General features: G+C 42.4%; 1 protein-coding gene across 1 annotated transcript in view; it reads left to right on the top strand.

Moving 5' to 3' along the window:
• The window catches only part of ZNF618 (zinc finger protein 618), a 224605-nt gene that overhangs the window by 167769 nt on the left and 29416 nt on the right, over positions 1–27420 (top strand). Inside the window, 6 exon segments of the mRNA XM_074293637.1 lie at positions 15080–15157; positions 15939–15977; positions 19127–19216; positions 20085–20120; positions 20233–20310; positions 21347–21436. Coding sequence (XP_074149738.1) covers positions 15080–15157; positions 15939–15977; positions 19127–19216; positions 20085–20120; positions 20233–20310; positions 21347–21436 — 411 coding nt within the window.

Here is a 27420-nt window from a genome sequence, read left to right as displayed (position 1 = left end):
TTGTGGATTCTGTTACTACAAAAGCTGTTCAGAGGCTTTATCTCATGTTGATCTGAGGGATACCAGGAAGAGCTCAGACAAAGACCCATCTACTCTTCTCCATCTTGTCTTTGTTCCCCCTTTCCCCCACTTTTTTCCCCTAAAGTGCTGATTTGGCCATGAATCTCCAGAGACTCTTGTTACTTGTAGGATCAAATCCAACCTCCTCTTGGAGCCTTGTTTGGCTTGTTCTCTTTTGTGCATGCTGCTGTCCTATCCACAGTAACTTTGCTGCTGTTCTTCCTTCATGAAGCTTTGCCTCTCATCTCCTTGCCTTTGCACAGCTTCCTCAGGCCTGGAAGTCACCCTTCTTTATCTCTCACTACTCAGAATTCCTAGTGTCCTTCAAATATCCTTTTCTTCATGAAGTCTTTCCTGTTCCTCCCCAGCTGCTACCACTTTACCCTGTCTACCACAATTACTTTTTCTATATGTATGGCATCTCCCTGCTTGAGTGTAAGACCCTTGAGAGCAGGACCTGTTTCATTTTGGCTTTTCTCACCACAGTGTGTAGCACAGTGCCTAGCTCCTGGGGCTTAATCCTGATTGATGGGTTGATTGGTGGTACAAGCAGTATAACTTGGGCTTCTTCCAGGTTGCTTCCTCTCATTTCAATTTGAATAACAGTGTTTGACAGCCCAGAGCTTGTGGGCATTTGTGTCTCCCTGACAGGCAGGGATCACTTAGTTGGCTTGAACTTTTAAAAATGAAACTGAGGCACTCACATTCTCATCCTGTCTTTTCTAGCCTAATCACTGTCTAGGAGAAACCCTGACTTTTTCTTTTTTTTTCCCTCCAAAAATCATCTGCTTTGGCTGGCATCCCAATCCCTTCTGGGGCTTTGGAATTCATCCTTATTTGTTCCTGTGACCTTAAGATGCATGCCTGTGGAGCAAAGAAAATGTTGCCTCATAAACATTATAAGTATACAACAAGCATCATTAACTAGTCCAGTGATCTATTGCCAGTGATGATGCTGACCCAGAGTTCCCACGCTGGGGCTGGGTCTCACTCCAGCTGTCTTTCATCCTCAGTACCATGCTCCCGGACCTCAGTGAAGATGCTCTGTCTGGCTGCACAAGCCAGAGAATCTTGTGATCTGAGTCATCACATATAACAGGTTATGTCTTGCTAGGTCAGTGACTTTTGGAAGCACTACAGAACTTCTACACTATAGTGAAGACTTTCTTCTTGTTCTCCCTCTCTTCTTCTCTCCTTCCCTCTCCTACTTTCCTTTCCCCTCTTCTTTCCCTTTCTCCTCTCCTTTTCTTCCCTCTCTTTCCCTCCCTCCATCCCCCTCTTCTCCCCTTTCCCTCCCCTTCTTCTTCCTCTTCCCCTCCTCCTCCTGTTTTCTTTCTCTCTTCCCTCCTGATCTTTTTTCTTCCTTTCTTTTCTTCTCTCTATTCCTCTTCCTTCGTCTCTTTCTCCCTCTCTTTCCCTCTTCCTTCCCCTCTCCTTCTTCCTCTCCCTTTATCTCTTCCTTTCTTCTCTCTTCTTTCCCTCTGTATCCTCCATTTCCAACTTTTAGCTTCACCACCACTACATGGCAATTACCAGAGGTAATTGTGTCTGTCTTCTCTTGGAACTCCTGTGTTCTCTATCCCCAGAAGAGGTCTTTGTCCCAAGCTCACCCTGGGAAGTGTAGCACCACACTAGCTGTTTATCTGTGCTTAGAATACTGTCCCTTCTTACTTCCTTATGTGATTAAGAATCTCTGACTTCCTTTAGGAGACAGAGGCTTAAATACTGCTTTCTGGGAGGTCTTTCCTACCCTCCTCATTTTTCCTTTCCCTCCTCCTCCACCAGCTACTAGTGCCCTTTTTTCTAAGATTATATACTCTTTGTATATCTTGAATATTCCTTTTTATGGACATGGTATTTCCCTCATTAAAATTAATAAGCTTCTTGTGCACAGGGCTGCTTTTTGCCTTTCATGGCATCCCTAGCACATTTCACAGTGCCTGGTAAATACAGAGTGCTTAATTAATGTTTATTGATTGATTAGACTCAGAATTGGCTTTACTTTTTTTTTTTTTTCTTTTTCATGGTGTAAATGTGTGCTTAAGTTTCCATGTCAGTTCAGTGAGAGACTTAAAGCAAATAACTCCTAAGGCCCCTCAAATTTTTTGTATTTTAAATTTTTTGTATTTTGAAGACCTTTATAGCATTATCATTCTAGGAATGCTTTTATTCTGTGATTTTTTTTCTAAGATTCTTATCCTTGTTTCTAAGGCTGTCTTATTAGTCCCTGTGGGGTGATGGCTTTACCCCTGAAACTTATACCCAAGACTGTGTAGTTATTCTTCTTCCGTTAGTGGCTCCCAGAGGCTGGGAAGCGGGCCCCTGACTAGCCTCACTTTGAGATCTGTGTCCCTGCTGCTGCGTCTGCTGCCTCACACTCCTCCTTAGGGCTGATCTTTTAAACAGCAGTTGGCCCTTTGCTGTGTTGACAGGAGCCACTAACTAGCTCCGTGTGTAGACTGCTGGGCTTGGGCAGAACCTGTATTCATTATCCTTCCATATTTCATGAACTCTTTCTTTCAGCCCCTGTATCATCATCTACAAAATGGGCCTATTAGCGACTCCTCCCTCTTCAAGGAAGATCTTAAAGCACTACAGAAAGGCTATCTATTAGTATTTGTGTCAATAGCAAACCTCTCCTTTTACGGACACTGAAACCAGCACTCAAGATTGTGGAGAACTTTGCCCAAGATCTCACAGCTCGCTAACAGCATAGCAGGTACTAGAACCTCAATCTCCCGACTGCAACCCGGATCTCTTTTCTCTACACCCCAAATCCCTAGCTTTGAGGACTTTTTTTCTAGTTCCTTGTACCATTTAGATGCAGTCCCTATACTGGATCTTAAGTGAAGGCAGATCTGGATTTTTGGCCATGCATTGAGATACACTTAGGGTATGTGACAGCTGAATCTGTGACCTTAAACTGGGGGTAGTGGGAAGACTTGGGGGAAAGAGCCTCAGTTGGCCCAGCCACAGATGGTCCAGAAGCAGAATGTACAAGATAGCCCATTTTCCCTGTGTCCTTCTGATATGTGACTGGCTTCTCTACAACTCCTTTTCCCTGCCGACAAGATGTTACTATGATTACTTCATCCCAGTGTTCTGCTCCTTTGCTAAATGCTTTAGGCAATGAGAATGAAATAGGCATTTATTAGGCACCTATTAGGTGCCAGAAACTATATTAAATCACTTTATAAGTATCTTATTTGATGCTCACTACTTTGTGAGATAGGTGCTTATTGTCTCCATTTTACAGTTGGGGAAACTGAGCAAAGTTGTTGTTAGAGGATTGTGTCTTGTTTTAAGTGACTTGTCCAGGGTCATATAGCTAGTAAATGGTCTTCCTGACTCTAGGCCAAAAGCTCTATTTACTGTGCCACATTGCCATCTGGAAATTATAATGGCATTTATGTAGGTTCTACTCTGTGCCAGCACAGTGCTAAGTGCTTTGACAAATGTTTTCTCATTTTGATCCTTTCAACAACTCTTTGAGGGATGTATTATTATCCCCATTTTTATAGTTGAGGAAACAGAGGCAAACAGAGGTTAAGTGATTTGCCCACTAAGTGTCTGAGACAAGATTTGATCTCTTGTCACCTTGATTCCAGGCCTGTTCGCTATACCATTTGGCCGCCTAATGTGGGCAGTGAGGAGAATGGGTAGTAAAATTCTTTTTCTCCACTCTGTGCAGAGGCTTGGATCCAGGAGCCCTCTCTTTCTTAAGCCCGTTTCTTTCTCAAACTGTATCCAGTGTATAGAGGCATCTGTACTATGTGCTATGGGATAAAAAGAGAAAAGAACATGTCCTCAGTATTCTTAAGGAGCTTATAAAAGACAACACTTGCTCCATGGTAAAAAGTAGACAATTATGTCCCAGAATCTCAGAGTAGGAAGGTACCTTGGACCTATGTAACTCAGTCTGTGCCTGACCTGCACAGGAATCTGGAATAGAGACACCTGGGTGCAGACTGGATTTCCCCCTCCCCTTGTTCCTTTGCAAAGAACCAAATCTGCCTTTTTTTCAGCTTCTACCCATTGATCCCCATTCTGCCCTCTAGGGCCATGCAGCACAGGGCCAATCCCGCCTCATAATCACCTTTGTTATCTTTTTATCTTCTTCATGATAACCCTCCATATAAGACCTTGAAGACAGCTGTCATTTCTACTATAATCTTCTGATTTGAACACTCCTTTAAGAAATTCCTTCTGAGCCATGATCTCTTGGTCTCCTGCCCTTAGTGTCCTCTGAACTCCAGTTCTGCTTATCAGTGTCCACTCAGGATTGAACACAGCACTCCAGATGTGGGAATATCTCCTTCTGTGCTTCTCTTTATTAAAATCAGTCAAGATTATATTAGCTTTTGAAGGCTACTGTGTTACATCGTTGATTCATACTGAGTTTGCAGTCTGTTAAAATCTTTGAGTCTTTTCCACATGACTCTGTCTGTTTATCTATCCACCTCCCCTATCTTGTTAATGCATTTGATTTTTTTACCCATGTTCACTTTTGTACTTATTAAATTTAAGCTTATCAAATCTGATCATTTTTCTAGATTAATAAGATGTTTAAAAAAAAAAGATCTTGACTGTCATCCAGTATTTTAACTAGGTCTCTCAAATTTGTAATTAACTCATCCATTTCTTGATTAAATGAGATATTTGTAAAAAGCTTAGCAGTGTTCGTTCATGGCATAGAGTGAAAGCTTAATAAATGTTCCTTCCTTCCTTCCTTCCTTCCTTCCTTCCTTCCTTCCTTCCTTCCTTCCTTCCTTCCTTCCTTCCTTCCTTCCTTCCTTCCTTCCTTCCTTCCTTCCTCTCTTATTTCCTTCTTTCTTTCTTTCCTTCTCCCTTCCTTCATCCCCATTAGCTTGCCATACATTATATGTTCTCAATGAAGCCATGCTCTTTCTTAGCAGTCACCTCTTTTTCTAAGTGTTCCCAAGCCATCTCTTTAATAATGGATTCTAGGATGTTGCCAAGAATTGACATCAAAGAAAAAGATAATGACAAATGTTGGAGGGGATGTGGGAAAACTGAGGCACTAATAGATTGTTGTGGAGTTGTGAATGGATCCAACTATTCTGGAAAGAAATTTGGAACTATGCTCAAAAAGTTATCAAACTGTGTATTCCCTTTGACCCAGCAGTGTTATCTACTGGGCTTATATCCCAAAGAGATCTTAAAGGAGGGAAAGGGATCCACATGTGCAGAAATGTTTGTGACAACCCTCTTTGTAGTGGCAAGGAACTGAGTGGATGCCTATCAATTGGAGAATGGCCATATAATTATGGTTATATGAATGTAACGGAATATTATTGTTCTGTAAGAAATGACCAACAGGATGATTTCAGAGAGGTCTGAAGAGACTTACAGCAACTGATGCTGAGTGAAATGAATAAAACCCAGAGAACATTGTACATAGCAACAGCATGACTGTACAATGATCGATTCTGATGGATGTGACTCTTTTCAGCAATAAGATGATTGAGGCGAGTTCCAGTGATTTTGTGATAGAGTCATCTGTACCCAAAGAGAGGACTGTAGGAACTGAGTGTATATTACAACATAGTATTTTCACTTTTTTTTTTTTTTTTGTATTTTGCCTACATTTTGTTTTCTTTCTCATTTTTTTCTCTTTTGATCTGATTTTTCTTATGCAGCATAATTGTGGAAATATATATAGAATTGCATATATTTAATATATATTGGATTACTTGCTGTCTAAAGGAGGGGGAAAATTTGGAACACAAGGCTTTGCAAGGGTGAATGTTGAAAATTATTTATGCATATGTTTTGAAAATAAAAAGCTTTAATAAAACAAAAACAAAACAATCAAAAAAAATTGACGTCAAACTTTCTGACCTAAAGTATGTGGACACATATTTCCTTTTGCCTTTTTTGGAAATTCAGGGCATTTGTTTGTCTCCAGTCATGTAGCCCCTTTTCCATTAGTTACTTATAGTGACTCAGCGCCTTGTGTACTAGTCTTTCTGTATCCTGAGATATGGTTTACTGGGAACCTGATTAAGTGAATTCAATGGGTGCTCTATGCCTCTCCTCACTCATCTTATGTTCAACTCCCAATTTTGTTCTGTTTTACAAGAGTTGAGTAGTTCTACCTTCTGTTTCATCTGTTATCATCTCACTCAATCCACAAGGTAATCATCTCTCTTCTTTGATGATCTTAAAAATGCTTTTGTAGTTATTGTTCTTAGTGTTCATTGCCAATCTCTTGATGTTATTCTTATGTTGTCACACATTTGTTGTTCATCCTCAATTACCTGTTCATAAATTAATTGATGAATGCTTTTCCATTGAGATTATCTTTTATCTATATATTTTTCTGTATATGTCTTGTATACATGTGGTTGTTTATATACTGTTTCTTCCATTAGATTGTGAGCTCTTTGAGACAAGGAACTACATTTTTGCCTTTCTTTGTATTTCTTTGTATTTCTGGCATCTTGCCTAGGACACTAGGTACTGCTTAAGCAGTACTTGTTGATTGAATGCATACACATCAGTCTCTTCTGTACAGTTACCCTTTCTTCTTCCACAGAGTTAGTCATATTTGCATTGTTAGAATTTTCTTCTTTTTTTTAAATTAATTTTTATTATAGCTTTTTATTTACAAGATATATGCATGGGTAATTTTACAGCATTGACAATTGCCAAATCTTTTGTTCCAATTTTTCCCCTCCTTCCCCCCACCCCCTACCCCCTTCCCCAGATGGCAGGTTGACCAATACATGTTAGATATGTTAAAGTATAAATTAAATACAATACATGTATACATGTCCAAACAGTTATTTTGCTGTACATAAAGAATCTTTCTTTGAAATAGTGTACAATTAGCCTGTGAAGTAAATCCAAAATGCAGGCAGACAAAAATAGAGGGATTGGGAATTCTATGTAGTAGTTCATAGTCATCTCCCAGAGTTCTTTTGCTAGGTGTGACTGGTTCAGTTCATTACTGCTCTGTTAGAAATGATTTGGTTCATTTCATTGTTGGAGAGGGCCACGTCTATCAGAATTGATCCTCATATAGTATTGTTGTTGAAGTGTATAGTGATCTCCTGGTCCTGATCACTTCACTCAGCATCAGTTGATGTAAGTCTCTCCAGGCCTCTCTGTATTCCTCCTGCTGGTCATTTCTTGCAGAACAATAATATTCCATAACATTCATATACCACAATTTATTCAGCCAGTCTCCAATTGATGGGCATCCACTCAGTTTCCAGTTTTGGGCCACTACAAAGAGGGCAGCCACAAACATTCTTGCACATACAGGTCCCTTTTCCTTCTTTAAAATCTCTTTGGGATATATAAGCCCAGTAGTAACACCATTGGATCAAAGGGTATGCACATTTTGATAACTTTTTGGGCATAGTCCCAAATAATTCTCCAGAATGGCTGGATGTATTCGGTTTCACCAACAATGTATCAGTGTCCCAGTTTTCCCGCATCCCCTTCAACATTCTGCTTTATCTTTCCCTGTCATTCTAGTCAATCTGACGGTGTGTAGTGTATCTCAGAATTGTCTTAATTTGCATTTCTCTGATTAATAATGACTTGGAGCATCCTTCCATATGGCTAGAAATAGTTTCTATTTCTTCGTCTGAGAATTGTCTGTTCATATCCTTTGACCATTTATCAATTGGAGAATGGCTTGATTTCTTATACATTAGAGTCAATTCTCTGTATATTTTGGAAATGAGGCCTTTATCGGAACCTTTGACTATAAAAATGTTTTCCCAGTTTATTTCTTCCCTTCTAATCTTATCTGCATTAGTTTTGTTTGTACAAAAACTTTTCAATTTGATATAATCAAAATTTTCTATTTTGTGATCAATAATGATCTCTAGTTCTTCTTTGGTCACAAATTCCTTCCTCCTCCACAGGTCTGAGAGATAAACTATCCTATGCTCTTCTAATTTATTTATAATCTCCTTCTTTATGCCGAGATCATGAACCCATTTTGACCTTATCTTGATGTATGGTGTTAAGTATGATCAATGCCTAGTTAGAATTTTCTTTTTAAAGATTTCCTTTTTTTCTCCCCTATAAACTTTTATAGCATAGAATCCCACCCATCTTTTCTTTGATATCTTTGAAATCTCTTTTCTCAATTCTAGAGTACGTGCCGCCTCCTCTTTTTTTTTTTTTTTTTTTTTAAATCATTTAAAATATGGAGTGGTTACTTCCTCCCAAAGTTCTCATGATTTCTAATTCAGTAAACAGTTCCTTCTTGTTGCCATCAGACATAGATTCATAAATGCTGATATAGTACAGGGAAAAAGAATGATTAGTTGTGTGAATAATCTGGGAACAATTCCTGAAGAGGGCAAAAATTCTAGAAACCAAGATGGTGAAGAATCTGTGAAACATTTCAGGAATGTTTTGAGGGATGGAAGTTTTTAGTTAAGTTGTTTCGTGAGAAGAGGGGGAAGTCATAAGTTCTGTCTTGATTCTGAAAGACTGTCATAGATATGAGGAATTAGCCTCATTCTGTATGGCTCCAGACACTAGAGCCAGTGGGTGGAAGCTAATGGGAGTCAACATCATATAAGACAAAATTTCCTAATGATTAAAGCTAGCCAGAAGCAGGAAGATGGCAAGCTCTTGTTACTACAATTATTCAGGAAGAGTGTGAAAGACTGTTCTTTGGAAATGCTGGCAAAGGGGATTCCTACATTGGGTGGGATCAAACGACCTCTAAGCTCCCTTACTGATTTGTGATTTTTGAGGTATTTTGAGTGGGAAATCACAAGAGAACAATCAGAATGAGCCCCTGAAGACACTATTAATCAGATACATCTCTCAGTAGCTGTTTTCAGGCATTTTCACCTGCCAAGGGAAGACTATAGAATGGGCTGGCAGGACTTGGTGCCATTTTCTTGGCATGAGTCTTGTTGATTATCTAAATCTTTGAGGGATGGAATCACCCAGCAGGAAAAAAGGCACTGCTTTGTCTTAGAGTAGCTCTGGGGAATACCCTGTCTGCCTGGACTGAATTTCTGGAGTCTCTGAATGCTTAGATTCTAAACTCCTCATTCTATAGATCTGCGCAGTTAAGTGGCACAGTGGATAAAGCACCGGACCTGGAGTCAGGAAGACTCATCTTCCTGAGTTAAAATCTGGTCTCAGACACTTACTATCTGTGGGCAAATCACTTAACCCTGTTTGCCTCAGTTTCCTCATCTGCCAAGTGAATCAGAGAAGGAAATGGCAAACTACTTCAGCATCTTTGCCAAGAAAATACCAGATGGGGTCATGAAAAGTTGGACACTACTGAAATGACTCAACAAGAAAAAGAAACATCCTGTAGATGAGAAAGCTGAGTTTGAGAACTTCCCAGGTTTTCAAAGTCAGGTCTCTACAGTGTTAGAGTAGAATTTATAGCCTCTCAGAGTTAAAAGTTGCAGCCCTTTTGTTCAGCCCTTACTTGAAGTATGTGTTGGTTTTAGTGTGAATATAGGTGAATTGGGAGACTTTGTCAGAAACCAGGAGAGAAAAATCCTCTTCTGTGCCCTGATCATTGGAGAGATAGCCATCCCAGGAGCCCATCTCTAGGACTAGCCAGCAATGGGAAAGACGTGCAGGGAGTCTGGTTTTGGATGGTGGGATGGTGGTTTTGTGGTCTCTTTAGCTGCCTGGCCCTAAAGCCTGTGTTTGGCAAGCCGTGCTCCCAGAGACCCCAGGACTGCCAGCGTAGACGAAGCATCAGCCAAGTGGGCAGTAGGATGGATGTCCCTGATGGCACCTGCCCATTCCTAACTCGCTGGCTTCTTGATTTTCCTTGGCACCAGCCTTTCACACCAGCCTGTGCCTATAGGTAAGAGCTCTCCTGGGCTAATTTCAGGAAACATTTCTAGCCAGTAACTTGGTTTGAGATCTCAATTACCATTGGCTCAAATTAGTGGCAAAACGGGGACTAGATTTATGCCTCTCAAATTCCTCTCTCATGCTGTTTTCATTTTACCATATTGTCTCCCCCTTGTTTTTCCCTGTTATAGTATCTTCCTTCTAGTCCCCTTATCCATTCCTTATCACTGTTCCCATTCTTACTTTCCTTTGTTTCTTCCCCACCTTTCCTTTATCCTCTTTCCCTTTATCCTCGGTTTCCCTAACTCATCCCTCTCAACTACTCCTCTCTCTTGTGCTCTCACAGACCAGATCCTCCCTATCACCTGTCTTTCCCATTGCCGGCTAGTCTTGGGCCAGTCTCCAGGGCTGGCTATCTCTCTGTTGACCTGGGCCTTGAGGAGGCTGGGACCCAGGACAGATGAATGAGGAGCTGTATTGGATGGTAAATTTAGTTTGGGATACCTGGAAGGAAGGAAAGAGAGTGAAAGAGGGTTCCTTTTGATAAACCTATAGTCCTCTTCTTAGTTCAGCAAAGAGGTATGATTTGGGGCAGTGTTTTGGTTTGGTCCAATCTCTCTCTATACCTAGAAGATAGCTTTGAAGTCATTTCTGTTTCACTTTTGCATCCCTGGTTGCTTTTCCTGGGAAAACCACAGGATGAGTAGGCCACAGAAAATAGAGAAATTACCTTATTTAATACAAAGTCCCCATCAAACGAGCTCTTGTTTGATGTTGATTTAATTTTTATTAAGATAGAGGAAAAACAAATAGAAAATAGTTGGTTTGAGCTTTTTTTTTTATCATGTAACGGTAAATAGAGGTCCCAGGAATCCCAAAGTTTCTTTCGTTTGTACTTAATAGATGGAATTGTAATTGAAGGCAGATGCTGACTGTGGGTGGGATTAGGCACAGTGCATGGGTCATCAAAAGACAGAGTCATTGCCATCACAAGACAATAGAGTCATAGAATCTTAGGGCAGGAAAGAACGAACCCTTGAGAGCTCCTGGTGCAACCTGTACATCTTATAAGAGGGAATGGAAATCCAAAAGGGATGGATCATATAATGAACTGGAAACTGAGTTGTGTAACAACCCAGGTTCCAACTGACTGTTCCCACTACATCTTCAGGCAGTCATGAAGCATTTATTAAGCACCCACTATGTGCCAGGTAATGTGTCAAGCTCTGGGGATAAAAAGAGAGGCAGAAGACAGTTTCCCATCCTGTGTAGAAACTCAGGTCACTTAATCCCTATACCATGATTTTTTTTTTACTTCAGCCAAAGCATAATAGATTCTGCTTCAGCCTTTTACCTTTGTTCTGTATGTATCACTCTGCTTTAAATGGGTTTCTTGTAAACAACATGTTGTAGGATTCTGGCTTTTAATCCAGTCTGCTCTCTGTTTCCATGTTATGGGAGAGTTCCCATAAGAGTTCCCATTCCCAATCACAATTAATAGTCTTTTTTTGCCTCTTCATGAGAAGTAATTTACCCTATTTTACTTTCCTTTTCCACTTCTTCCAGCACAACCCCCTTTCCACCTCTACTTTCTTTTTTATAGCATCACAATACAATCAAATTATACCTGTACCCTCTAAGTATACCCATAACAGAGATACAGATCCTAAGAGTTAAACATATCTTCCCATATGTGGATGTAAACTTTTTAACTTTTAAAAGAAAAGTTTTTCCTTTTTCTTTTTACTCCTTTATGCTTCTCTTGAATTCTATATTTGAAGATCAAGTTTTCTGTTCAGCTCTGTTTTTTTCATCAGAAATAAATGAAATTCATCAGTTTCATTGAATGTCCATCTTTCCCCTGAAATATAATGTTTAATAATTTTGCTGGATAGTTGATTCTTGGCTATAATCCAAGTTCCTTTGCCTTTCAGAATATTAAATTCCAGACCCTGTGATCATTTAAAGTGACATCTACTAGGTCCTGGATAATCCTGATTAAGAATCCTTAATATTTGAATTGTTTCTTTCTGGCTGCTTGCAATATGTTCTTCTTGATCTGATAATTCTGAAATTTAGCTATGATATTCCTTGGAGTTTTCATTTGAGGGCCTCTTTCAGGAGGTAATCAGTGAATTCTTTCGATGGCTATTTTACCTTCTGGTTCTAGGAGATTAGGGGAATTTTTCCTTCATGATTTCTTGAAAGATAATGTCTAGGCTCTTTTTTTTCATTGTGGTTTTCAGGTAGACAAGTTATTCTTAGATTATCTCTCCTGGATCTATTTTCCATATCAATTGTTTTTCCAATGAAGTATTTTACATTTCTTCTATTTTTTCATTTTTTAAAAAAGATTTTGTTTGACTAATTCTTGTAGTCTCATTAAGTCATTCATTTCCATTTGTTCAATTCCAACTTTTAGTGAATTATTTTCTTTAGTTAGCTTTTTTATCTCCTTTTGCATTTGGCCAATTGAACTTTTAAATGAGATGTTTTGTCATTGGATTTTTTTTCCATTCCACAAATTCTGTTTTTCAATGAGTTGGTTTCTTTTTCAAATCTATTTTGTAAAGAGTTATATGCTTTTTCCATTTCACTAAATCTATTTTGTAAAGAGTTACATGCTTTTTCCATTTCACTAAATCTATTTTGTAAGGAATTATTTGCTTTTTCCATTTCACCACATTTATTTTTAAAGGAGTTTTATTCAGATACTTTCTGTATTTCTTTTTCAAACTTTCTTGCAAAGTTCTCATTTCCTTTCCCAATTTTTCTTCTAACTCTCCTTTAAGATACTTTTTAAATTCTTCCAAGAGAGCTTTGTGAGATGGGAACCAACTCTTGTCACCCTTGGGCCTTCATCTGGAGATAATTTGCCTTTAGTATCCTCAGGGTTTGAGTCCTGCTCTCTATCTCCATAAAAGCTATCTGTGATCAGAGGTTTTTTTTCCCACTTTTTTGCTCATTTTTTAAAGGTTGAGGTTTGCTCTTAAGGCAAAGGGGAGATTGTCCCAAACTTCCTCTACGGGGCCCTTACTAATGCTGCTCACTTCCTTCTTGTCCTGGGTGGGTGTAGTAAAGTCCCATGTTATTCTGGAGTTCAAAGTCTCACTATTTGCCTTTTATATTTGTGCTGGATGTCTCATAGCTAATCTACTGATTCACTGGCTTCTGAACCAGCACAGAGTAGCCAATGCTACTCTGTATTTTGGCTAAGAGCCTCCTAGTATATTCCCTGTCATGCCACACCTTTCTGGGTACCTGCGCTTGGCTGCTTCCCCCCCCCCCATACCTGATTGAAAGAGATCTTTTTCTGAAGTTCTTCCAAAATATCTTCTGCTGGAAATTTGATATACTCCATATATTTGTGGATTCTGTCACTTCAAAGCCAATTCAGAGACTTGATCTGATTTTGATCTGAGAGATGCCAGGAAGAACTCAGATAAAAACCTGTCAATCCTGCCATCTTGGCTCCATTGATCCATACAAATGATTTCTGGAAGAGCCTGAAATATAGCTGAGCTACTTGAAGCTCGCTGGGAAGGTGTCAGTGAGTGGGTCCCCTCTGCCTGCTTCCCTGGGAGTGTCTGGGGGCACTACCTTGTATCCCAACAATTAAACCTCACAACTCCTCTGAGAGGCATTATTGTGCCCATTTTACAAGTGTGAGAACTGAGGCACATAGACGTCAGTTAGCTTGTCTGAGGTCACACAGCTTATGTCAGGATTTGAACTTAAGTCTTTCTGATTTCAAATTCCAGGCTTTATTCTGTGCTCCTGCTAGTTGTTGTTAATACAGCTTTTCCCGTGCCATGGGATGAAAGTTCTTTCTACTACTACTACTACTACATATGGGTCCAGAGATGACTAAAACTCGCTACTAGAAAAAAATGTGATAGTAAAATGTAAGAGGGTCATTGAAGCACTTTTTAAGAAATGTGCATAAGAACAGGGACATGGTTAGTAGGAAACACTAATAAGCAAGACAGCTTTGAATGTAACATTTTGAATTTGTATACTTGTGTGTGTGGAGGCAGAAGCAAGCTGGGCAAGTTGGCAGCTGCCTGCATAATCCATATGGATTTGCTTATCTTATTGAATGTTTCTTCAGTTTAGAATTTTAAAACAAAACACACGTACGTGGAGAGGGAAAGTCTTTCTCCTATTCCTCTGGAAAGAGTTGCCTAGATAAAGGTTTGCATTTCATGGGGCTGCAGCATCCCCTAACTTCTCCTTACCTCCATTCTTCTGTCTCTGGCTTTTTCTGCACAAATAGTATTCTCTTCTATGTTTGGCAGTGTCCAGGGTGTGGCTTGAGCCACAGGTGGTTTCCTGGCTCTGTCTTGGACCAGGAGGACTGTGAAAGATACCATTTGTTACCTGCGTAAAGATTTGTTCTGTGGGCAGTTTTATTTCCCGTTGACTCCAATGGAGAAAACTGGTCATAGATTTTCCTGATTTTTTAGCAAAAATGATTGTGGTCAGCATTGATAGCAAGAAGTTTCTTAGAACGTTATCCTTTCTTCTAACTAGTGGGTAACTTTGGACAGAGACAATAACAACAAACAACAATATTTATATGTTTCTTTTTCTTTTCAGCGTTCTTTCAAATCCATGATAATTATATTTTACAGTGAAGTGGTTAAGACAATTAACTCTTTTATAGAGAAAAAAACTGAGACTGGGAGACTTACCCAAAGTCACAAAGCTAGTTCACAATGAAGCCAGGACTAGACACTCTTGTGTTCATAAAGGGAAATATTGCTTCGAACAATATGGAATAAGATGAGAAGAAAAAATTAGTTGAATCTCCCTGCAGGTTTAAATGTATTTTTGTTTAGAGCATTGTGCATATGTCTTACCTGCAATGAGATTTGTATATGTGCCTCCCATTGTGGTCCCCAAGTTCCTTATGACTAGACAAGGAAGGGCAGGCAGGGGAAAAAAATCCCAAATCAATGCAGACAAAAGTGTTAACCCACAAGTGGATAACTGAGATCGAACATAATTAAAAGTTGTTCCTGCGTTCTGTGCCTAAGTGACCCACTGAGTCTGGGGAGTTTTTTTCAGGGAGGTAAAACCTGCAGGGTTCCCGCCTGAGTCCTTCTCAGTCTTTCTCCTGCAACTCGACCTGGCTATTGGTCTCAGATGAAAGGGAATGACTTCTCCTTTCTCTTGCTTTTTTTTCCCCCAGGGTCCTATGAGTGTGGAATATGTGGGAAGAAATACAAATATTATAACTGTTTCCAGACCCACGTGCGAGCACATAGAGGTAGGAAGCTTTTCTGCAGCCTTGGCTTTGGTCTCAATGTGGTGCAAGAAGGAGGGGGTGGGGTAGGTGAGAAACCGGTCCCTCTGTTTCCTTTTGCCTCACTTCTCCTTCTGACCCTGCTCTAGCCTCAAATAGGCTCTGTGCTGGACAAAATAAAGTCACTGAACTTTGATCTCTACCTGCCCTCTTAGGGGAGAATATGGAGAACTCGGTGTTCTCTGAAATGGGGAGCATGTCTCTCTTGGTCTGAGTCTGTATTGTAATGCAGGTAAAGGACTGAGAAACCCAAGGCTTTTGAGAGGTGAGGGCAGTGGGGGGAGCCCTAATTGGACTGGCAGGGGAGTCTTGCTAGGGCATCCTCCTCTTTTGACACTTAGGCAATGCCAGAGTCCTCTGGGATTGTGTGTCTCAGCTCTTCAGCTGTATTGAAGCTCCCTGGGGGCAGGACCCGTGCTTCAGCTCCTGTTCCTCATGGTTGAAATATTTGATCCTGGTGGGGCGGAATGGGCAGCCCAATTTTTCTGGGCTGTGCTTCCCTACATTTCATCCCTGTATCTTACAGGAGGGGTTAGGGCCACTTGCCTCTAGGTCAGGATGTGACCTGGGATTGAACCAGGGAAGGAGATGAAGAAGGGTCAAGAGAGTGGAAGGTGATCTGATGGGAAGGGGCAGGGCATCAGCTACACTCCCACTTCTGCTTCCTATGCCTCCAAAGCAGTTTTTCTGGTCTTCTGCTCCCTCCTTATATGGACTCATGAGCTTGTCCCGCCTTCTCTTACAGACACTGAAGCAGCCTCAGGTGAAGGAGCATCCCAGGGCAGTAAGTATCTTGCAGATTTCTTGGGGAAGAGGGGAAGGACAGGGGAGGCTGAGTCAGGGAAACCAGGGAAGGCTGATGTTTTGGACTCATTTATGGGAGGGTGTGTGTCAGGATCTGGGCCAGCTTGTCTGGAGAAAACAGCTATATAAGGGATAAGAGCAGCAGCCCTGGGAGGATCCTGACCAGCATTCCCTTTGGTAGTGCCCTGAATTCAGGATGAGGGACGCTGAGAATCGGCATTTCCGTGTCCTTGAAAAAGTGACTTTCCCTCTCTGGACCTCTGTTTCCCCCTTTTGTAAAATGAGAAGGTTAGACTGGGTGATCTCCCCAGCTCTAAGTCACAGGAAAGCCTGCAGCCAGTCCTGAAGCTCAGAGAGGGCACCTTCCACTGTTCTCCTCAGCCTGCAGTTGTCCTCCCAGCTTTCAATAGCTCCCTTCTTTTCCTGGGCCGTTGTTTGCCTGAGTGTATTTAAAGAGTTTCCCCATTTAATCTTTCCTTCCTTTGCTATTTTGGGTCCCTGTTCATTCCAGCCCTCCCCTCAATGGCCTGGTTTGTACGCCTCTTGGCTTTCTTTGTGTGGAAAGACTCGCTGGTTGCTGTGGTCTTTATGGCCAGGGATATTTTTACCTCCTCGATTGCTCTTTCCTCCCTCAGCTCAGTGTTATTCATTCTTTCTCCTCATGTTTATTGTCCTCTTTCTCGGATCCTGCCTCCACTCAAGTAAGTAGTGGGGCTGGGCAACTGCTGCTAGCTTCCTGCCCATTCACCTTGACTGTGCAGCTGATCCAGTGGCCTGGTCATGGAGTGAGTTTTAGTCATACAGTAGAACCCAATAATATTAGAATCAGAAATCTTAAAGATCAGGAATGAATAAATAAGGGAGAAAAAGAGAGACAGAGAGACACACAGAGAGACAGAGACACACAGAGAGAGAGAGAGAGAGAGAGAGAGAGAGAGAGAGAGAGAGAGAGAGAGAGAGAGAGAGAGAGAGAAAGAGAGAGAGAGAGAGAGAGAGAAGGAACGAGGGTGGGCTTGTTTAGTGTTAAGCAGGGGCAGCAGGGTGGCCCAGTGGATGGATCACAGGTGATAGAATCAGAAAGACCTGAGTTCCTGGGCAAATCACTTCACCCCAATTGCCTCAGAAACCCAAGAACAAACCAAAAAGTGTTCTGCTTGTGGCAAGTACTTTGCTAAGCACTGAATATTACAAATAGAGGAGCTCCTTTTGTGATCTGGAGAAGCAGCTCATAAAAGAAGGTTTAACTTCTAGATAGATAAGAAGGCCTAGAAATCCTAGGGGTGCCTGGAGATAAGCTAAAGGAAGTGATTTGCCCAGAGTCATAGATCTAGCTTGCAGCAGTGTCAGGACTAGAACTCAGGCTGTCATTGATGCATTTCTTGTGAACTTTGGCTTGCATCTTCAGAAGCATATCCTACTGTCCATCCCCTTGGCGGGTTGTCCCTAGCCATTGCCTGCCAAGCTCAGAATATCAATCAGAAATGGGACTGCCAGCTCGCCACATGTAGGACAATTAGTCTCTTTCCCTAAGTGTTTGCTTAAGCACTTAAAAGCATGAGGCTGTAACTGTAATGTGCACATGAATAAAGCACTCTCTGTTCCCAAGCTCAATTAATTAAGAGGCAGACGTTCTTTCCTGCAGAGAAAACCACCCGGTCACCCGTGGCCTTTGTGGTGGGTGGCAGGCAAGTGGCTTGCCTGTGCTTGAGTTGGTGGTAACTGGCTGTTCCCTGTGAAAGAAGTGGATATGTGAGCGTAAGGCATCCCTCTGGTGACCTGGGAGGGCCGCTTGGAGAACAGCCAGCAAATCTTAAGGAAGCATCTAGTCCAATACCTTTATTTTTTATAGATTTGGAAACTGAGGCCCAAGAGGGGAATTGACTTGGTTCAGAGATGAGGGGAGCTGGGATTATGACTTGAGTGTCGTGTCCACTTGTCAAATGCTCTTTCCTCCATGCCAGTAGGTCTTGTTTCTGTTTTATAGGTGAAAAGAAACAAGGCAGGTAAAAGGGAAATAATAGGGAGTCAGTGACCAAGCCTTCAGCTGTTCCTCTGGCCCTGCTTGAGCCCCTTCCCTCTAAAATCCTGAAAATTTGGGTCTAGTGTATTCTTTCCCCTTCTTCTCGATCATTTCTGAATCTCCAGGGACTGGTTAAAGCAATCGGAGTTTCTAAATTATGATTCCATACTTGATTCCAGATTCTCTAATAAAAATAACAAGCATCTTCTTCCTTCCTAGATTCCTTCCTTCCTTCTTTCCTTTTTTTTTTTTTTTAAAACTGAGGCAATTGGGGTTGTGACTTGCCCAGGGTCACACAGCTAAGAATTGTTAAATGAGGTCAGATTTGAATTCAGGTCCTCCTGACTTTAGGGTTGCAGCTGCCCCTTCTCTAATAAAAATAACAAATGAGCTATCATTTATATAGTGCTTTGAATATGATTTTACAAATATGATTTTGTTTGATCCTCACCACAACCCCATGAGATAGGTGCTTTTGTTATTCCCATTTTACAGATGGGGATGCTGAGGCAAAGAAAAGTTAAATGATTACATAGCTAACAAATGTCCAAGGCCATATCTAAATTCAGGTGTTATGGCTTCAGGCCCAGTGCTGTATCTGCTGCTACCTAGCTGCCTCTGATTTATTAGACTGGACCTCCGTCTGGTACTTTTTGTTCCTTGTTGTCTGTGAGTCGTGTTGCCCCACACAGACTGTGAAGTTTGTAAGAGTAACGCTCTGGGCATACAGTTTTCAGCTTGAAACCAAAATAGCTCAGTAAATTCTGCCAGACTTAAGTGCTTTTTCGTTGGAGTTTAACAGTGGCTGAAGGGGAGATAAGGTAGAGGTCAGCAGATATCCCATAGCCGTCTGCAGTGAGCATTTGAGCAGTGCAGGCAGAAAGGCCTGAGGACATTTTTCAGGGAATCCCTAATCCTAGAGATGGGCATAGTATAGGACGGTGGTGTCAAGTTAAAACAGAAATGGGATGCTAAGCCATGACTAAAGGCCCTGTGATGTCTCAGAATAACCGACACTGACCTGAGCCCCTCAGCCAGCCTGCTGCTCTCATCCCGGAATGGCCCAGACGATTTTCACATTTCCTGTTTTCTCTCCACTGCTCCCACAGACAACTTTAGGTACACGTGTGATATCTGTGGGAAGAAATATAAATACTACAGCTGTTTTCAAGAGCACCGAGACCTCCATGCTGTGGATGGTGAGTGGGACAACTCTTACTTTAGGGCCCTCCTAGGGATTATGAGATTGAACAGGAAGGATTCAGGATGACCCATTTCTTGTGTAGGGGAGCCATGGGCTACTCCTAGTCTCTATCCCCTGCATCCTGCTAGAAGAATTGCTTCATAACAGACTCTTTCCTCATCCCTTTCTTCTTGTCATCATCTCTCCTCATTTCTGTCTCCCTTCTCTCTCTTATATCTTTTCTTCCTCTCAATGACTCATTGGTTATTTCTTTAAACCATCTGTCTCTCTTCCCCTGCCCATGACAGTTGTTGAGCCCTGGACTGAAAACACAGTCCTGGCTCCAGGCCAAGACACAAATGAAGATAAAAAAGACCCTCTTTCTCTTGAGTAGTGACCACAAATAAATTAAATAGCACATTTGTTATGTGTCTGTGGGGTGCCAAGCGATAGACTGCCTTGGACTGCTGGGCACATACAAGGGGAACATGAGTGTGCTCCCAGTAGGAGGCAGGGTGATCTCAGGGAGATATCCCCATGAGGAAGCAAGGTCTGAGCCTGACTGGGTTGGGGTGAGGGCATCCTCATGCATAGCCAAGTCTCCCCCGGTCTTTGGCTGTTGCCTGGAGATTGCCTGCTGAGATAGGTCCTGCTGTCTTTCTGCCGCCCCACCTTCCCCTTTTTAGGTTTCTTGGCCTCTGGTTAGGAAGCTGATTGTTCCAAGAGCAGTGAGGTTCCCCAGGGCAGGTTGGTGGTGGTGACTCAGGTCCCTGGGATGAGGTGCCCCCTGAGAGAATCAGAACCTTTCTCTGGGGTGAAATACTAGCACTCATTTGCTTCCTTCCTTCCCTCTGCTACTGCCGCCACCTCCTACCCGGGCTCAGTGTTTAGTGTCGAAGGAGCCCCAGAAAACCGGGCAGGTAAGTCCTTGGCCTCTTCTTCCCTTGTTCCTCCCCTCTCCCATGACCAGGGTCCCGGCCCTCGCACGGAGTGGCATCCTTGGGAAGCTAAATGACATTTGTTCTCCTGCAGACCCTTTTGAGCAATCTGTCGTGGCTACAGATGAAGTAAAGGAGGAGCCTCCAGAGCCATTCCAGAAAATTGGGCCAAGTATGCTCACCTGGGAGGGTTCAAGGGCATGGGGGGAGGGGTCCCTGCGGACATGGCCTGTCATTCAAAGGGGATTCTGCAGAAAGTGGCTTACTAACTCTTTTAAGAGTTAAAAGAGAGATGGGGAGGATGAAGGGATCAAGGCAGGTGTTCAGTAGTTGATATTAAAGCCTGATCCTGCTGCTCATTTTGTTAATCATCTTTCTAACATAAGGCACCAGTCAGTGCCTGAAATCCTTTGGACTTTGATGTTATCACATTTTGCAATGTTTTTTTTTTTTTGTTTGTTTGTTTGTTTTTTTTTTTTTTTGTCTCATTTTTAAGTGATAAGTAGATAAAAATGAATGGGTGGAGGTAGGGAAGAAAGAAAAAGGGAGGGAGGGAGTGAAGAAGGAAGGAAGGAAGAAAAAAGGAAAGAAGGAATGAGGGAGTAAAGAAAGGAGGAGGGAAAGAAGAAAGTTAGGAAGGAAGAAGGGAGGAAGGGAAGAAGAAAGGAAAGAAAGAAGGAAAGGAAGGAAGGAAGGAAGGAATAAAAATAAAGGAAGAAGGGAGGAAGGAAAGAAGAAAAAGAGTGGAGAAAGGAAGAAGAAAAGGAGGGAGGAAAGAAGAAAGGAAGGGAGAAAGGAAGAAAGAAAAGAGAAAAAGAGGGAGGAAAAGAGAAGGAAGGAAGGAGGAGGAAGAAAAGAAGGAGAGGAAAAAGGACAGGAAGGGAAGGAGGAAGGAAAATTTTTTGAAATTTTGAGGAGACTCAGCTTTTGAGATGTCACTAACTACAAGCTTCGGAAGGAAGGAAGGAAGAACAAAAGAAAGGCAGTCTCTTGCACATGGTATGGAGGCCTGGCTCTGAGGCAAATAAAATGACATCTCCTGCATCCAAGCCTGGCATCCCTGGGCTCCGGGAGTAGGGAAGGCAGGAGCAGGGGCATGATGGCTAGAGTAGAGACAATCCGACCTGGACTTCCAGATTCTCCTGGAGGAGGGAGTCAATGGCGAAAAGGTGATTCCTCTGCCAACCCATTTCTGTTCTTTTCCACAGAAACCGGTAACTACACCTGTGAATTTTGTGGCAAGCAGTACAAGTACTACACCCCTTACCAGGAGCATGTGGCCCTTCACGCCCCCATCAGTGAGTATCTGCTAGGGATGGCAGGAGGGGACAGCCGGGGGGGGGGGATCAGTGTTGTGGTCCTGGGCGGGGGGAGGTCGGGAGCCTGGGTCCTGCTGTGGCTGAAGTGCACAAGCTGACCTTGATTCTAGGGCCATCCTCTCCCCTTAATGGTGCATGTGACATGGAGCCACCTGGTGGCAGGACATTGTCATAGCTGGCAATTTCCTAAAGTCGAACCCTGGAGCACCAGCGGCCTGGTTCTGTAGGGGAAGCACTGGGTTATAAGTCAGACCCGCTTCAAGTCCTGGTTCTGCTATTTAAGTACCTGGGTGTGTTGGGCAAATCCCTGGGCAGTCTTCAGATTTCTCATCTGTAAAATGGACTAGATGTTCTCTGAGGTCTCTTGTGCTTCTAAGATCCTGTGAAAGCTAGGACCCCTTTGTCTGGGGAGCCTGGGTGGGTGGGGGATGTCTGGGGGGAGAGTTGGACTGCTGGGGAGGGGAGGAGGAATGACCTCATCCTTAGGCCTGACTTGCTCTGGGGCAGGCTGCATCTTTTCTTGGCTACTCAACTAAGTTACAACATGGAGCGATGATGGATGTCCAGGACCCCTTAATTCCAAAGGCCCAGACTCCTTACTGTGCTCTGAGCAGTCTCCTGGGATAAGAGCCCTGGCAACTTCAGGACTGAAAGTACCTTAGGGCAGTCTGGCCCGGCCTTATGCCCCCAGGGGAGAGTTCTCTCTGGGCCCTCCAGACAGGTGGCCATTGCTTGTGGGCCATGTGCTGGAGGTGACTTGGCTTTCCAGCTGGGTTGTGGGGTGCCCTTTGCAGGGTAAGGCCTTTTTCTCTTCCTTCTTCTTTCACCCTTCTTCCAGATAGAAGTCTGAGCTCCTGTCAAGAATTAGAGTTATCAATATAGAGCTGAAAGGAGCCTTAGAGACTGCAGAGTCTATCTTACCATTGAGGAAACTGAGGCCCCGAGAGGTCAATTGATTTGCTATTATCTGAAATAGGATCTGAAGCTGGACCGATGCCGAGCCATCCTGATATCCCAAATCCTTTTAGTTCCAGGACTCTGGAGACTTATCCATTGTACTCATTGAATGGAGTAAGGGGACAGTGCATTGTAGTGGAAAAGACATTGATGGGCAAGCTGGGGCCTTGTGCTTGTGTCCCCTCTCGGCTACTTGTTTGTTCCCTATCCTTGGATAAGTCACTTTCTTCTGTACCTGTTTTCACAGATGTAAAAAAAAGAGGATTGGAATAGTTGGTCTTGGGACGTTTTTCCATCTCTAGATGGAATTGTGATTCTCTTTCCTTCTCTCTGACCTGTGTTGGATAGATAAGAGTGTCTGATCCCATAGTAGTCTTTGTCTCATTAACCCAACTAGGGCCATTGGGATTGCAAGGCCCCTCTATTCTCTTCAGAGAGGTGACTTTAGTGACCTGTGACCTTCTACTCTGGAGCTCTTGGGCATGGACCAATTCAAGCATTCTGCATTAAGACTTTGTCTTTCCACCTGATACATGTCCTTTTGCCATTCTGGGTCATCAGAGCCACTCAGAGAGTCCAAAGACCTGTGTTTGGTAGACAGGGGCCTTAGACCCCATTGAGCTTTCGTGCCTTATAAATATAGCAAAGGTTTCCATTTGTCTTAGGCATTTAGAATGTATCATCTTACGCAGAGATTGTTGGGTAGGCGCATTCTTGGTGTTTCTTTCTAGGATTCTGGGGAGATTGACCCTCTAGTTGCCCCACATCTCTTTCCCTTCTGTACATGTGCTAGCTCTAGACCCCCATATGAGTACTACTACATAGTGGTATTGAAGATGGGGTGTGGGATAAAATGGATAGTGGTGACCTCTTCTCCCTTCCCAGGGTAGACTTTGTCCTATGCAATTGACAGAAAGTTGAGAAGGAAGACTGGAGATGTTCACCATGATTCCTAGGTATGAAAAGGGCAAAGGGTGCCCGCAGATGAAATCTCACCTTCTTGAAGTGTTGTTTTCTGGACTGCCATGGTACATGGAACACAGAGATGGCATGAGGCCGGGGCTAAAGGTGGCGATGGTAACCAGTTTCTCTGTCTTCCATGGCGATGAGCTGTCTAGACTAAGCCTGAGGAAAGGTGGGGACAGCTTCCCCAAGAATTCCTAACTGCAGCCTTCAGATCAAAATCTTTTCCATAGTAAGGTGCGAGTTTCAGGGGAGCTACATCTGGGAGACTTAAGCAAGAGAACAATTGTAGTACACACAAAGTTGAAGGCCATGGGATTGAAAGCCCAGAAGCCCTCTGGAGACGGGGCAGAGCATTTAATGGAAAGAAGACTGGGTTTGCATTGGAGGCTTTCTGTTGAACTCCCAGGTTACTCTCTGTAACCTGGGCAAGACATTGGGCAAGACACTTGGCTTTCTTAAACCTTGACTTCATCTGTGAAAGGAGAAGGTTGGACCAGACGATGATCTTAAGTCTCTTAGTATCTAACTTGTGATCTTGTGATCCCCTACTCCCATGGTAGTCAATTCCTTCTGCTGTATTCATGTCATGAGGGAAATATGCAGGCTATATCCTTAGCAGTAGGTCAGATCCCTGTCTGACTTTTCCAAGAGAAGAAGGGCAAAAGCCTCCCACTCAGGTTGTGCTTCAGAGGAGTGGATAGCACAGAGCGAAGCCTGTGGATGGCAGAAATGAAAGAGGCCACCGGTAAGATGGTACAGTGAGAGCTTCTTTGTGTGTATCTGTAAAGGTACCAGTGCTTATTCATGCATATGTCAGGACGCCCTGGGCAGAGGGTTTCTGTCTGTATGCTCTATACCAGTATCTACTGGACAGAGGTTGTATGTATCATTACTCACTAGGAAATAGGAATCTGTGTATCAGTGGCTAGTGGAAAGAAGGGATCTACTTGTTCCTCAGACGGAGGGCATTTATTAGCATGAGTTCCATGAGGAAGAAGGGCATCTGCTGTTATCTGTTGGACAGAGGGCATCTGTGTGTCAGTTCCTACCAGTGAGTAAACTACCCATCTGTGGCTACCCATATCTTTTCAGTACCCACTAGACAGAAGGCATCAATCAGTTTCAAATCCCATGTCTCCTGGACAGAGTATCTTTGCATGGCAGCACTCACCAACCAGTAGGCATCTATATGTCAGTAACTGCTGGGAAGGAGAGATTTCTCAGTACCTGCCAGACAGGCTGTCACTTTTACCTGACACTGTCTACTAGGCAAATGGCATCTGCTCGTGCTTAGCAGGTAGAGGGCCTTTGTGTGTCAGTGGTCACTGAGCAGAAAGCATCTGTCAGTGTCCACTACATGATAAGAAGCCAAGGGTCCCCAAACCTGGGCTTTGGCCGGTAGCTAGATGATGTTGCTGTGAGGTTCATATAAGGAGAGAACCTCACAGGTAAGGAGAGGAGACTCAATGTCCAGTTCTCCCTGAGATGATCTTGAGAAGTTTTTCTTGGACAAACTTTGGGTGAGGAGAGGTATCTGCCTAAGTCTATCACTTTGTTGTTTAGTAATTGGGGATAGGAGATTTGGCCTTTCACAAGAGACTGACTTTCCTAGGTTCCTCTTTGTCAACTGATTCTCATCCCTGTCACAGGGCTCTTTCCTCAGACAAGCCAGGTTCTCTTGGAAGAATATATATCCTGTGATTTTCTAAAACCAGTACATGGTGCCCTCTCCCCACTTGCCCAGTGACTCTGGGCCCTGGGAGCTGGCACGTTTGGGCCTCTCCTGCATGGTCCCTAATGGAGCTGTCAGGAACATCTGCTAAGGGCCTGGGGATAGGATGTCCAGAATGTGTTTATACTCAATTAATTTTTTAATTATGTCACTTAATAAAGTTGTTAACCAACTAAGAATGTGCCTTGTCTTTATTTCTTGGGGAGAGCTGCCTTCTGTCTTTCCCTTTCACTCCAGTCCTCACCTCAGGCCTTTCCAACTTTAACCAGCAATTTCTGGTAATACCCACTTTCTCCCTGTGTCTTTGCAGAACCCTAACCAGCCTGAGGGTTTTCATCAGTGTCTCAAACAACTCACTGTGTATATTTGGGCAAATCACTTCCTCTCTCCTGGACCCCACTTCTTCATCTGTCACATTAAATGAGTTAGACTGTATGGTCTCCGAGGTCCTTCTAGCTCTGAGATTCTAGGATTCTAGTGAAGAGACTGGGGCCTAGTCTAGGTGTTATAGAATTTTTAATTATACAGAGGGCCCCTTGGAAGCACTTCATCTTTCCTATTCTTCTTTCTTCCTTTTCTACCAGGACACAACCATGTGTCTTCTCCTGAACATTTGGAGACACCTCTTGATCAGTTCCTTCCATTTTATTTCCATTTGCTGCTTTTCCAGACTCATTCAGATTAAAGTTCCAAGTTTTTCCTCTGTATCCATTGGCTTGGATTGAACCACTTTCTAGGCCTGATGGAGAGGCTCACTTGCCCACCTGTAATGGGCCACATCCCACATCCAACATCACACTCTGAAATGTACTGTTGCAGCATATTGTTTCCAGAAATCTAATTTTGCTTACTCAATCTAGCTTTCCCAGTTATATAGTGAAGCTTAATTGTGGTTCTCCTTCCCTGAAATCCTGAGGACTCTCAGGGAGAAAGCCTGGTGTCTGATCTAGGCATTCCAAAAACTATCATGAAAGGAGTGAAATGATCCAGTCTTTGAGATTTTCTCCAGGGCTAACATCAGATCACAAAACTTCCAAACTTTAAGAGTGAGGTAGGATGATCTCTGTGAGCAATTAGGTGATATAACGGATAGCGTGTTGGGCCTGGAGTCAAGAAGTCTCCATTTTGTGAGCTTAAATCCAGGCTCAGATTCTTCCTAGCTTTCCTAGCTTCCTGGGCAAGTCACTCAACCCATATATTTATTCAGTTTCTTCATCTGTAAAATGAGCTTAAAAAGGAAATGGCAAATCACTACAATATTCTTGCCAAGAAAAGCCCAAATGGGGTCACAAAGAGTTGGACTTGATTGAAATAATTCAACAATAACAAGGAATGGTCTATCCCCAGCAATTTTTTATCATAGTTTCCAATCCTGCTTTCTATAAATCAACTCCCTTAGGAGAAACTACCAAGAATTTCTATTCTCCTTCTAGCCCCTTTCATCCATTCATCTAGCCACTGTCTTCTCTCTCCTCTAACTTTTAAGGAGGAAGGACTGGTATATTTAGCCCAGAAAATAGAATGCATCCCTTCCTACCTCTCAATCTTAGAATCTTTAATTTTTGTCAAAACTCAGCTCAATGGTCTCCTTGTGCATGTGCTCCTCATAAAAATTGCCTTGTGTTTATTTTGTATATAACATGTGTGTGTGTGTGTGTGTGTGTGTGTGTGTGTGTGTATATATATATATATATATATATATATATATATATATATATATATATATATATATATATATATATATATATATATATATATATATATATATATATATATATATATATATATATATATATACATATACATATACATCATCTTTCTCCTTAGAATGTGAACCCTTTAAAAGCAGGGACTGTTTCATTTTCCTATTCCCAAAACTTAGCACAGCCTTTAGCACATAGTAGGGAAATGAGTAGGGATTGAACCTGTGATTTCATTGTTAGAAGGAACTTCTGGTTGGAAAAACTCCCTCTACATAAGCAAGTTGATACCTTCTCTATAACTTAGGGTCTTTGAGAAGTATCATTTAGTAAATATTTCTTGATTTATTGAGAAAACTGAAGGGGACATGATAGCTTATCTTTAAGTATTTGAAGTTTGTGAAAATATTTATTTTGACTGTTTGGCCTAGAAGGTAGAACAAGGAATAGCCATTAAAAGTTGCGAAGAAGTATGTTAAGACTTTATTACAGGGAATATTTACTAACTATGGGAGCTGTCCAGAAGTAGAATGAAATGCTTCATGAGGTTCCTCATTGGAGGGAGTGGAGCTCAGATAACTACCTGTCATATATGTTATGATGGTGAT

This window comes from Sminthopsis crassicaudata, chromosome 2 (genome assembly GCF_048593235.1).
Source record: "Sminthopsis crassicaudata isolate SCR6 chromosome 2, ASM4859323v1, whole genome shotgun sequence".
Classification (NCBI taxonomy): domain Eukaryota; kingdom Metazoa; phylum Chordata; class Mammalia; order Dasyuromorphia; family Dasyuridae; genus Sminthopsis; species Sminthopsis crassicaudata.
The sequence above is the reverse complement of the archived record's forward strand: the minus strand, read 5'-3'. Positions and strand labels throughout refer to the sequence as shown.